Below are 13,483 nucleotides of genomic sequence, written 5' to 3' on the forward strand. Positions count from 1 at the left end.
CAAAACAACAACAAAAGAGTCAACAATTAGAGTTCTCACTGTAAGCGGTGAATCAAATGGTTCACAGACATATGAGTAGATTGTAATAGACATGTGTTTATTTAAATACTGGTACCAAACAGAGGGGCAAGCTAGATTTGGTAGCATTTTGAGAAAAATACTTTGGTATTAACTAACCTAGGCAAAGTTCTAAAAGTAAACTAATATTCTCTCATTAATTAGCAACTGCCAAGACTCAATTGGGGCTATTTTGAACCAACGACGTCGATTTTTCAACGGCACGTCGACACACGGCCGAGGTTTAAATGTTTCCAGGTGTCCCTTGCCATGTGGTAAGGGTACTACATCCTGTTGTTCATTTCTGAACAGCATAGCTCAGTATATATATGTTTAGAATAACATTCTCTGAGCATTAGTGATCCGTCAATTGTAGTTTTTTCCAGCTGTCCCAACCATGCCTAATCTGTCTGAATAATGGCGACCTAAATTGATGCAAGAAATATCTTCAAGTTTTCGTTTTCTGTTTTTGCTGCAGCTGTAATTTATAGTAAACCTGCACAAAATAAAACTCTCTCACATTTACTGCAATGCTAAAGAGCATGACATTAAGTGAGTCTGAGATCTAGGAAAGAAAAAAGATGCATTGTTATCTGCTCAATGCCAGAAAGATATCATTGACAATCACGGAAAACACTCAGCTCAGTTGATAATATCTAAGAGGAACAGCCTTGAACCACAACCTTCATTTCATTATCATTGCAGGCGTCCTTGACTGCCCATGGTGAATGGGCACTGTATAAACACAATTTCGATGGCATTTTTGTGAGGGATCCTAAGGTCAGATTATAACCTCACTAGTGGGAACGTCCAAGAACAAAACACCAATTTCCTTTCACACAGTTTGGACAGAATTTTGAAAGGAATAGGGTAAATAAAGTCTTCCAGTCACATATACAAACTCAGAGAATAGGCAGTTCTCAGTTTGCCAGGGGAAAAAACAAACAAGCCCTCATAATAAAATCATCAAGATTTGAAAACTTTTATATGTTTTGCAGCATGAAAACCTACCAGCATGCCTTTTCGTGCCCGAGGCTACAGTGGTGAGATTCGCTGAACATGGCATTCGGATTCACCACATGGGGGGCGGGGCATACGCCATAAAAGACCGATTGCAAACTTAGTGAGCTTTTCCCGGGCACACGAGGGCCACACAAGGGGGAAAAATACAGTCCAGTTTTTTTCCCAGCTAACTAAACTAGACCGTTCTTGTTTTTACGCATTCAGCGTAGTTAGCGTTGCCACGCAAAAGCGTGCGCGCGTTCAAAGCTCTCTCGCAGTAACAAAACCAAGATATCATTCCTTTTCTTGGTTTTGTTCTGTGTTTTTCGCTTAAACCGATTTCTCAACCTTGATCTCATTTCCCCGGGTATACGTAACAGGCGACGGCCGTCATTCGAGCCCGCGGGGTGAAACAACGACAACAAAGCCTGCCGAGGGGACCGAGCTCGCTGATCGCGGAGAAAATCTAAAGCGGAGGAAAACGATGGGTCCCGCGAAATCGGCAGAGCGAGCTGTCGATAAGACCACTACACACACTGCCCGTCAGCCGCCGCAGCCGCATTGTTGTTCGTCTCGCACGCCTGCGAATGCAATCCAAGCGTGACGCGGCATCCGAAAACGAAATCCGGGTGGAACACCGCGTTCAAAAAAAAAAATAGCGAGAACCGACATATCCAAAGCTCCCCTTCCAAACACGCGTTTTAGAGATACTCGCACTGGATCCCCCCACAAAAAAACAGTCTTGAGAATTTACGGCACGTCAGCGGCGGGCGTTTGACTTGGTTTGACCCGTTCAAGTGAAAACAGTTGAAAACACCTGCCAGACACGGAGACGTTGGACAGACAGAATAGCGGTGACGACGAGCGTAGACCGATTAGCTCCGTTAGTTCGCGTGAACAATGACAGGAAATGGACAAAAAAAAAAATAATAAGTTCCGCTATTCGTGCGCAGAAAACAAGTTACTTCACGAAGACGGAGGCGAAAAAAGCTCTCAGGAGATAGCAGTCGTGAATGGGGTGTTGCAACCAGCGCAAGACATACTGCATGCAAACTCGGCGATCGCTAGCAAGCTGGAAGTTTGCTTTGAGGGGGAAAAAAACTTGAACTTTGGGCCCGAAGGAACGCGTAATAACAACTCCAGCTGCGGATTTTGTTGGCGAAACGGGGAAACATACGATATAAACCCGGGCCAGCTCTTGAATATGTCAGGAGCTCGAATGTGGGGAGTATGGCCAACGATACTTCCGTTTTATGATGCTTTTTTTTTTTTTTTTTCTTCGTCTGTTTTTAACAAGATTGCCAAACTAATATACGAGGTAAACTGTCCGCTTGAGGTGGCTAACAGTACTGCTTGAGCCTCCGACAAGTTATGTCTAATTTCAAATTAATGCAAGAGCAATATGCAACGCAAGAAGCACTCACACAGCGCCAGGCCCAGATCAGCACAGAAGCACAGCCGACCGCTACCCGACGCACGGCAACTTTTTTTTTTTTTTATGATTTTTTATCGAAAATTACAGGTAGACGGATCGTAGTTTCGTACAGAGTAAAAAAAGTATACTTCTGTTCCATCTAAACGTATTATTGGTCTATACGTTAATACAATAAAATAATTGCTTTAAAAGCGTGAAATTAACACTCACTATAATATGTTTCTTTGCAAATTTTCAAATAATGTATAAATATAAACGTTTAATCTGACTAGAAAACAATTTAGAAGTATATTACACGAATATAATCAGACAAATTATTTATTTAACCATTTATTTGATCCAATTTACACACAATCCGTACGAGACGACGGCTTGTTTATCGGCCACTCTTTTACCGTCTGCATTATAAGGTGTCTGGGTGCCTCGCACCTTTATTACAGTGTACAGCCGTTATCGCACGGTGCTTCAGAACTTTTTCTGATTAGAAGTAATTTTTATTTTGTTGCTGTCATGTCGTTGTTGCTGCGCATAGGGTTGGGATATCTAAGCAAAGTAAGCGATAATTTATTACGGAAAAATATCGGAAGGATTTGCAGACCTTCAAAGTTTGCTCAGCACCGGTGCCTCACTACCACGCCTCAACGAAGAAAAAAAGAAACGTGCGTTGAATTTTATTCCTTGTCTATCGTAGTGTTAAAAAGGAACAGTTCAGAAAACCTCTGTTTAAGCCTGAAACACTTGTGAGAGCTGACATGTCGAATTTTGAGACGTGTTATCGCAGCTTATTGACCCCAAAAGAAGCTGATAAGATGCGCGAGACCAGCGAGACTGGACATTTCGAAGTGACAATCTGCTATCAACAATAAAACAAGAAAAGTAGATTATAATTTTTAAAAGTTGGGGAACATATGCGCGTATGGGTGGGTTTTGGTGACAATCGTTTTTCAGATAACTATTAGTCGTATAGTTCTTTTTCTTTTCTCCGAGTTTTCATGTGTAGTTACATACATATGTTTGTGCATAAGAGGATACAGCCTCTACTAAAAATGCAGGCCAGGCCACGTTCTAATCAAGGCCTTGAGCCAGGCTCTTTAGCAATCGGCGCTCATGTCTTTCCTCGTCTGGTTTGTTCATTCTCTGTACACATACTCCGAGAGATATATACGCTTGGAAGTCAGCTTATTTAGGATGTGAATGAGCCCAAGTACTACCGATCCACCTTTAGCATTTGGCATTGCCTCGTGTCAATAACTGACGGCCTCCTTTCCTTTCAGTTTTGAGATTACCTTTGTACTGGAGAATGGCACAAAATATACAGCCACGGGAAAAGCAGGCGACAACCTTCTGGACGTAGTTGTAAACAATAACCTGGACATTGATGGCTTTGGTAAGCCCTAACCTACTCTTCTTAACTTTCTTTCTATCGCTAGTCTCACACCTGTTAAAAAAAAAAAAAGCTAAAATTGTGTTGCTATGATTTAACAATTAAAGATGCCAGTTGGGACCAACTTTGAGATCATATATAATTAATGAGTCTCTGATCAAACGTGGCTTTTTTTCTAGCTGTAATTGACACATCCGGTCAAAAAGTATGTTTAAAATTCAAAATCACTGATCGAAAAAAAAAAAAAAAAAGATATTCAGAAGTTTAGCCATCCGCACCTCCGCTGCATGTTTCGAGAGCAGAAGAGACATATTCCAGGAACGTGTCGTAGACAACGCACCTTTTCAAACCTCTACTGCTTTGCCTGCACCTGTGGTACATATATAATGTGAATTTGTGCTTGTATCTTTTTATTAAACAGGTGCATGCGAGGGGACCTTGGCATGCTCAACGTGTCACCTCATCTTCAAGCCCGAAGATTACAGAAGGTTAAAGGAGACACCAACGGATGAGGAACTGGACATGCTGGACCTTGCCTACGGACTCTCCGACACGTTAGTACAGTTGAAAGTTTTTACACAAATTCATTAGTGAGACTCCCACATGAAAATAGGCTGCAGCTTCCAGCTGGAAATGAAGATTTCCAGCCGCATTTTCGGCTAAATTATACAGCAGCAGCTAAAAATCCTGTTTGCAGCTGGAAATGGATGCTGCTCATGCTGGAAATCAGAAATTCCAGCTTGGAAGTGCATGATCTACCTGGAAGTTTCCCAGCTAGATGAGGAAAAATCTAATTTCCAGCAAGCAGTTTGTCCATTTCTGGGTGGAAACAGCCTGGAATCTGGCTGGTAAAATAGATTTCCAGCTCCAGCCGTAGTCATTAGCGACACTTCTAAAATTGCAAGAGCAATAAAAGTGGTGACTTTCACATCTTATAAAACAGTACATTAATGTCACGCAAAAACAACCCATTGAACTATTATTTTTGCACACTTATTGTTCTGAGAGTTTCATTATAGAGATATATGTTTGCATAGCCAAAATAACACAAATATAGTGGATCATGGATCAAGGGAAAATGAAAACAATACTGCCCTTGGTTGCCATTTCCAAGAAGAATGAATGCATTCCCGATTATCCCTAAAGCAATGCGTACCAGTTAGGAAAAAAAAATTGACTGTTGGGTAAGTGTGGTAAAATCTCGCAACTTGAAAGGAAATGAAATCTCTCACAACTTGAAACGGATAGCCTCTATGACATACAGGTGGTACCAGCACCTGATAAACTCAAATACCTGTGTCTTTACAGTAAGCACTTGTCCTGTCTGTATGTCTGTTCTGTCCTTGTCCTTTGAGTTTTAGATGTTTAAAAAAAATACTGTAAAGGTGAATGAAAAAGAATCATGAAAGATTGTGTTAAAAAATACTTGTACTTTGCTTTGAAAGTACATTGTATTTATAGTACTGGTCATCCAAAAGAAAACCGAACCCTGTTTTTCGCACCGCAAAAATAAACTGGACATTGTGGAGAGCTCAAACTCCATCAGAATGTAGCCCCAACCGTTCGAGCAAGATGCCAAAGTTTCAGCACAGTCTTATTCAAAAGTTATAAGCGATTTTCTGAAAATTTTAATGGAAAAATGGCGGCCGACAAAGCTCTGGACTACAAGTGGTGGAGAAAAGCTCACCGGAAAACAGCTCATCGGAGAAAAGCTTACTGGAGTAAAGCTCACTGGAGAAAAGCTCGCCACACCGGCAGATGCAGAGAAAAGCTCATTGAATTCTTAAATTTTTCTTAGCTTAGCAGATTCTGTATCACACGTGTCTGTTTAACATAGTTGGAATTAGTCATTTTATTAAAAATAATTGTCCTCTTTCTTGTAATATTCTTGAAGTTTGTTGGGCATATTTACTAATTCCTCAGAAATTAGCAATCACCCATTCTGTCTATTAATGATGCCACAAGTATAAGATCAGAACATGGGACATCCGTAGAAACAACAATGTATTGACAGTTTGACAGTGCGCCGTTGGTAGCTCTGTCAGATAAAAAGGTTTGTTTTTTTGCAAGCTAATATTGCGGTGTGTGAACCATTTCAACTCCGAAGATTGTGGTGCTTGATAGATGAGTAGGTGCTTATTGATATAATCAGAGTTGGCTGCGCTGTTTTCTCTCTGTTTTTTTCCCTAATAAAACTTTAGTTTTGAGAACAGCTTTGTCCTGTCGTGTTTGTTGTCTTCACTCCGTCTTCATTGTTTGAGCCGTTTTCATCATATATAATGTTTACCAACTTGCCCAATTCGCTACTTTACAGAAGACTAATTCTTATATAGGTCATGAGTGACACTGTACAGCTCTGCAGGTCATGAGTGGTTTGCCGCAGAAGGGCACTATCACACAAAGGCAACATGTGGAAAAACCAGCACGAACGGCTAGAAAACGTGCATGTTCATGAAAGAAAGAAACCTCGATATCCTACTGACCGTTCTATCCTGTTTTTAAAGATCAATGAAAGCTTCAAACACAATTTAAGGCACCACATTGTTGCACATGCACTTTAAGATTTTCAGCATTTACAGTTTTACTTTTTAGGTTTTAGGCAGACATTATTAAGTTTTTGAACTTTTTCCTGTTTTTCAAGGTCATAAAGTTTTCAGTTAGGCTTTTGTTGCCTATACCCGTTTTCAATTCAAGAAAAAAGGAAGTTCTGCTCAATGTTCATACGCCGGGCGAAGTAGATTTTACAAGATTTGGTTGTTGAAGGCAGAAGCGATGCTTTTGGCATTTGAAACGTGTATGTCTTGGTAAGGTAACATATACTAGTCTAAAATGCACCTGCATAGATCTCAGTTCTCAGCATAAAACGGGAAATTAGTAATGCTCCACGAAAAGCCATACTTTTTTTTACTACAGTTCTTGAGGTGAAAACGAGTAAACCCCAGAAAACACTCACTCACAATTACTAATTTAATTGGGAGCAATATACCTAATAAGCTTAACAAATATTACAAAAAAGGACATTTTATTTTTACAAAACTGACAAATTTTAATGATAATAAATTTATGTATGTTACGCATGATCTGACAGCCACCCTATGAAAAGAAGAAAAAAAATTGGTGAGCTTTTTTTAGCATGTATTGGTTTTGTGGTGAGCTTTCCTCCGGGATTCCTTGAATACATAAAGGTCTATGGTGCCAGAAACTAAAAAACGGGCAAAAATGGGCCCCATCTTTTTATTGAAAATTTCAGAAAATCACTTATAACTTTTGAATAATGGTTGGTGCTGAAACTTTGGCATGTTGCTCAAACGGCTGGGGCTAAATCCTGATGGAGCTTCAGCTCTCCACAATGTGTAATTCGTTTTGCGGTGTGGTTTGGTTTTCTCGCAAATGCCAAAGAAAAGAGAACCGTGTTTTTCGGCCCGGGTAAATAATCTAAGCATCGCAAAAGCTCAAGCTCCGTGAGAATGTGACGATAGCGGTTGGGATATAATGCAAAAGTTTGAGAACATGACGTTACCTGGATCAAAATATAATCAAGAAAAAAGAAATTTCTCTATGATCGAGCAGACGTTCACCTGAGCCTAATATCATCAAAACGAGAAATGACATTGTGGGCGTCTGTGGCGTCTATTTCAGTTGAGCAATCTTGTCAATAAGAAAGAAAACTATATTCTTTCTTTATGACAAGTCTTTCGCTGATATAAATCCAACGAGCATTCACAATATCATTTCTTGTTTTGACGATGTTAGGCTTAGGTGGACGTCAGCTCGTAGAAATTTTGTTTTTCTCGATTATCTTTTAATCCAGGCAATGTCATCTTCTCAAACTACTAGCTTCACATCTCAGAGTTCGAGCTTTCTGCGATGCAGTTTATTTACCCAGGCTGAAAAACACTGTTCCTTTCTCTGGAGCTCCCTTTACTTTCTTTCCTTCAAGTATGTTGCATGCAGTGTACTTTCTAGTTTACTTAGAGTACATAACCTACAATTTACTTTGTACTTCAAGTACTCTTTAGATGTAATTTACCCAACACTGCCTAGATGTCCAAGAGCACCTTTGCTAGAAATGGAACCAGCGACTTTTATACTGCACAGTGACCGATATGTGTATGCAGCAAACACGTCGATCACAGATCACAAAACTGTAGCAACAGAAGAGGACATTCAACACAGATTTCCTTATGTGCAGATAATTTCTGGAGTATCCGCCTGGCCTGACCTGCTCAGAATTGACAGTAAAAGGGACAACACAACTAAGGAACCCGGATATTTTGTACCAGATTGCCATGGAAAAGGCAAAAGAAAAAGAGATAAAGATATTAGGCACTTTACATTCCCCAATTTAATGAAGCAGAAGTATAATCTGCCATAGGAAGGCGACTTAACCCCTGGGTTGAATGGAAGGTAACAACCTTATCTTGTCCCATATGAAGCATACTTGCAACGAGTTATCAGAAGTTTGTACTCAATATCAGCTTTAAACAGTGGTCACAATATTACACCAAGAGAAGCTCAAGTGAAGCAGACTTGACATTCTGTTTCAACATTGTTTTGTGCCACAGTATAAAGCAGTATGGTACCTATGTATTATGTCGCCCACTTGCAGCTTTGACCCACCCTACAGAAAAAAAAAGGCTGCCCGTCAGTCTGAAGACTAGTGGTCATGTTAAACTTCGCTAACACAAGCGGGGCAGGATGGGGTTTTAGTTTAAACTGGGTAATCTTTGTACATGCACGCATAGCTGGACATAAAGAAAAATTAAACGGAAACTGCAGCAGTTTTGTATTTGTAAAAAAACGCTTAAACCGTCTTTATTTGGCCTCCAAAATTATGTTTCAAATTGATGCACCAAGTAGCCACAATAGCATTTTCAAAATAGCGCTGAAACCCCTCCTTCCTGTCGCGTTCGGTGCGAGGAGGGAATCATGATGCATTAGGGAGAGATGTCAACATTTTTCCACTTTCTGCAAGCCTTATCCAAGCTCATAGAGATCATACCTGTGCAGCCCACTGATCTCTACCATAGGAATATGTATGATCTCTATGGGACTAGAGGGGCTGGGTGGTGCTTAGCCGTGCTCCAAGCCGGGCTCAAGTGAAGCCACCGGAAGCTTGATGCTTATCCCGGAAGTCGAGTGTCTGCTGGGCGCAACATTCAATCCCGAGAATGAGGCATTTGGACATGGGGCATGCACACTTAATCAACAGAATCTCGAAATTATCACACATCAAATGGCTTCCCAGAAGATTTCTCGGGCCTGCATGAGCTGTTATTGAGCAACAAGCAGGCTCTCTTGAGATAGCAAAAGCAAATCCGGTGCCCTGGGCAGTTTGAACCAACACTCGAAAGGGTTGGAAATTCTGTCAAGCACTCACCTCCGGGACAAGCCGCTGCTCAATGCGCCATCCAGTCCTCTAGTGATCAGTGGAGCAGTCAAAAGCGCTGCATGCGTTCCCTCACAAGCAGCACATGCAAGGCAGCTGAAACCTCTGGGTATGACGTCACACCCAGCAGTTAACCTTTTCAGCTTCCTTTTAACCATCATGCACCAAGACCCATATTACCCAGAGGCAACATCCAACACCCCCCCCCCCCCCCCCCCCCCCCCCCCCCCCCTATGCAGCCCAGCCCTGAACGTACCTCATGATCCCCATAAATGCTAATAGTGGGCGGCATGGTGTAAAATCCCAGGCGAACGACGTCTGCTATTCTGACATCTTGCTGTGCACATGCCTTATCTAAGAGTAAAGCAGCAAAATTTGCGAAATGTAACTGACAAGAGATGCTAAGAGAGCACATTTTCCCACCTTTTTGGTTTGATTGTGGAATCAATCCTTGATATTACACATAGGCTTAGGCTAGCAAGAGTGGCCATAAAAGAAAAAGCAAGACTTGAATAGGCCCCGCTGCAAAGTGATAGGACATAAGCGCTGCTTTGACATTTAGTTGACAAGCTTGACCCCAATGAAACTGCCCATGGGATTGTTAGTCTTGGAAACATTTGGTACCAGACAACTTGTCAACTAAACTTCTATACCTGGCTGTATATTTTGCACTACTGACTTGTCTTTTAGCTTCCAAATATTTTTGTTTTTGTTTTCAGGTCTAGACTGGGCTGCCAGGTGTATCTCACTAAGGACCTGAGCGGAATGGAAGTCAAAGTTCCTGCAGGTGTGAACGACGCCAGAGGAACCGATACATGACAACCTCTAGGACATAAGAGCTTGTCGAAAGAATGACAGAAGGAAACTTTGTTTATGTGCTACACTGTTCAAGTGTTAGGTTGATTCTCCTATTAATAAATAGTTATTTTTGTATAACCCTCACATCCTGTTTTTAATTTTCCAAGCGTGTTAGGTAAAAGACAAGTTCATAGCCATGATACTGCTACAGCTGCTACAATAACAAACTACCCGTACTGAAAATTTTCCAGAGTAAACAAAGTTTTCACACCCTTTAAAATATATGAAAACTTGAGACCTCAGTGCTCCAGCTACCTTTTGTTACAAAATAGGCATGTTTTGCCCCTTTTTAGTCAAATTAATAAGAGGGAATTATGCAGCAGACAATAACACCCTCTAAATGATATAGGTGTGTGAATGAACAAATAAACGCACGTCTGGCAAAACAATCCTCGATAATACAAATGCTACACAATTAGACTGAAAATAAGCACAGCAATATTTTCATATTAGGCATGCACACCCATGCAGAGCTCTATTCTTAATGTGACCTGTTCTGGTTTCAGGAACTCTACCTTCACTAGGGAAAGTTTCAGAACCTGAGTATAGACCAGGGGTGACCAGATGGACCAGTGGAAGAGGCACTTTAACTGAAGAGCCTCAATAAAAGAGGTGTGGCATATTTTAAATAATTTAATTTGGAGATAATTAAATTTAATGGGGAGATCCTTCGAACATAGATTGTCCCCATCTTACAGAGGCATGCATTGATACAGCCCTCTTCCTAGTGTGCATAACTCGAAACCGTATCGTTGCACGAATTCCAAGAAAAGGGAGACTTCAGCTTCCCTTTAAGACAACTGCGTCCAATCAAGACCCAGAAGTTTGACCACCCCTGCTTACCAGAGTCAACAAGTCAAAAGCCTTTTCCACAAAACCTCCATATAACACATTCTCGGCAAAATGTGGGCTTTTCACTAGCAGTGGTGTACCGCTATCAGAAAAATTGCAAAAGCACACAATGTGGTACTGAGAGAGTGCCTTTATTCTAATAATGGCCAAATTACAATGGCAATGCAAACAAGTCATGCCAAAAAATTGTAAACTTTTAGAACTAATTTCCACAAAAACCAAGTCAACATAACAAAGCAGACCACAGGCTATGTAGTGCCTCCTGGTCTAAATTCTCCTGGAAAAGTCAATAAACTCGCTTAATATCTTTCATAATTAATGTTATCACTTTTTTTCCGTAAACAATGCAAGATCCATATTAATGCAATGGCAAAAATATAGGACACTGGTACTTCAAATCAGTTTTGAAAAGATAAACTAGCATCCTCAGTTTCAGGCCATGAAACATACTCCCCAACACTCATTCATGCATGAATTGTGGCAGCAATGGCAGAAAGTTTGCTACTAACAGCAGCACCTGTACACTACCAGCTTTATGCTGGAAAATACGCAGTGTGCCAAGCACTTGCACACACCATCTTAAGCCAGGCTTCCTCAGTGCAACTGTGATATACAACATGCAGCTTACGTGAGCAGTTTTTCACATGCATAATGATCGACGAGTTGATGAACTGCGATCAACACAGAAGCGTTGCATTTGAAGCATTACTAAAAATTAGTCAAACTCCGCACCCAAAAGCAGTCCCCAATAAACCAATTGGACAAAGTGCATGTTGCACTGTGATTGACAAGCTCAGACGACACCCAAAGCCACGCTTATGCAAAAGCCAGAAGGCATTCTAAGCTCCTTTCCAACCCTGCAATACCACTTCACTATCCTCAAGCACAACACACATCAGGCATGCATTCCAATAAGCATAGCAGCAGACAATGCCATAGCATAATGCACTCTTTCCATAACAAGTTTTTATTACTGCAAAGCTACAAAAAAAAAAAAAAAACACGGCTGTGTAAGTGTCACAGGCCTACACCAGTTAATTCGCTGTTGCAGGTGTTCCAAAGTGTGGCCAAAGCATAGGCAGCACAACCTGAAGCCATTCCTATCTCGAAACAAAAAAAAAAAAAGAAAGGAACTTTCGCACTTGTAGAATTCCGACCACCAGAGCACTTGATGTTTTGGGCGTCTTAGAAATCAAAATATTCTCTCCTTCAAAATTACTTATGAGGAAAAAAAAAAAGGAAAAAGAAGAGGGTGCCATGCTGAAGACTTGCGTTGGCCTATGTACACAGGCGGTTGTCAGATGGGCAAGCCGCAAGAGGGACACAACGCACGGGAAGATACAAGAGGCACACACACCCTGTAGTGCATATATATTATACATCTGTACACTAAGCCAATTTGTTTTTATTCCTTCCAAATACTAGCTGGCTCTGCTCGAGGTCCAGCATTCCACCTCCCCCTCAATGCAAGTAATATAGCCAGAGCATGCGGTCCTCTCGGTACCCGCGGGTCTTTACAATCCCACCCCCCAGTTGAACTACAGCTCTCACCCAGAATATTTTATAACCTTTCTTTTCCTTGTACCCTCGCTAACTTGCATGCACGCACAAATTCTCGCCACAGAGAAAGTATCCTAAAAATAAAAGACAAACGAGAGTTGCGGCGGCTCCGTTCCTCAGTCATCCCCCTCCTGAAAAGTAAACGGTGACTAACCATACTCGGCATACAAAATTTTCTCTCGCTCCACTTTCAAACTGACTTCCAACCTTTGCATAACATTCGCACACCTTTGTTTGCTAGATCACAGGTCTTCTATGGCGAGATGGCAAGACGGTAAAAAAAAAAAAAGGAGACCCAAAGCACAAAGGCATACACACTTCTTCCTCTGTAGATGATCCGCCGCGAGTCCTTCTCTTGCACTTTCGGGGAATGGATGCACACCAGTTCCATAAAGACTTGTGCCAAAAAGAAGACGAGGGAAAGGGAGAAGAAAAAAAAAAACTCCGAAGACACCACTGAGCTCATTCCCCCCGTCCCCGCACCCCACAGGATCTGGCTTGCTTGCCGAGTCTAAGTGTTGGTCTTGTGTCCTTCCCCACCATGGGTTTCTTCTTTCTAGCACAAACCCTCAAAGTTCCTTGCTTGTTTGCAGATGCCCATCATGTTATGACAAATCTAGAAAAAAGAAAATTGCAATGAGCACTAACAATTAATGAGACTGCCACAGCAATAGAACCACAGAATCTCCAGTGTTTATGAAAAAAATCTGCCAATGTTTTTTGGTGTTTATTTTTCAAACACCGGCGTATTTCGACAAATTGTCTTGGGCAGGCAAGAAACTGTGATTATAAAAGAAAAGAGCAAAAGCAACAACAATATATTTACGACTTCCAACCATAGAAGTCAATCAAGGCAGTATTTTCTACACACTTTCAAATAAAAGTCCAAATACTTGTCAAAATTCAGGTATCGCATTTTCCGGTGTATAAGACGCACCTCCCACTT

The 13,483-nt window shown here is 41.2% G+C and overlaps 3 protein-coding genes across 4 annotated transcripts in view; 1 reads left to right on the forward strand and 2 right to left on the reverse strand.

Moving 5' to 3' along the window:
* LOC115327800 (unconventional myosin-VI) overlaps positions 1 to 2,550 on the reverse strand; it is a 60,817-nt gene extending 58,267 nt beyond the window's left edge. The window contains exon 1 of one of the 2 annotated variants that reach the window (XM_029988841.4): positions 2,484 to 2,550. Coding sequence is in view for 1 of the 2 variants with exons in the window: in XM_040504520.2 (XP_040360454.2) it covers positions 1,069 to 1,074 (6 nt within the window). In the remaining variant the exon portion in view is untranslated. Of the gene's footprint in view, positions 1 to 1,068; positions 1,878 to 2,483 lie in introns of those variants that run through there. The other variant, XM_040504520.2, reaches the window with a different exon arrangement.
* Positions 2,551 to 3,453: 903 nt separating this feature from the next.
* On the forward strand, positions 3,454 to 10,209 carry LOC115327801 (adrenodoxin-like protein 2, mitochondrial). Its single transcript, XM_042291954.1, has 4 exons — positions 3,454 to 3,618; positions 3,769 to 3,881; positions 4,300 to 4,432; positions 9,987 to 10,209. Exons 1-4 carry the CDS (start codon positions 3,602 to 3,604, stop codon positions 10,084 to 10,086), a joined length of 363 nt encoding a protein of 120 aa, XP_042147888.1. The 5' UTR covers positions 3,454 to 3,601; the 3' UTR covers positions 10,087 to 10,209.
* An 883-nt stretch (positions 10,210 to 11,092) lies between these two features.
* Positions 11,093 to 13,483, reverse strand: part of LOC8041162 (akirin-2) — a 29,272-nt gene continuing 26,881 nt past the window's right edge. The window contains exon 5 of the mRNA XM_002414448.5: positions 11,093 to 13,153. Coding sequence (XP_002414493.1) covers positions 13,143 to 13,153 — 11 coding nt within the window. The 3' untranslated portion in view covers positions 11,093 to 13,142. The remainder of the gene's footprint in view (positions 13,154 to 13,483) is intronic.

The sequence above is a fragment of the Ixodes scapularis genome, unplaced genomic scaffold, assembly GCF_016920785.2.
Source record: "Ixodes scapularis isolate PalLabHiFi unplaced genomic scaffold, ASM1692078v2 PGA_scaffold2__306_contigs__length_199485367, whole genome shotgun sequence".
Lineage (NCBI taxonomy): Eukaryota > Metazoa > Arthropoda > Arachnida > Ixodida > Ixodidae > Ixodes > Ixodes scapularis.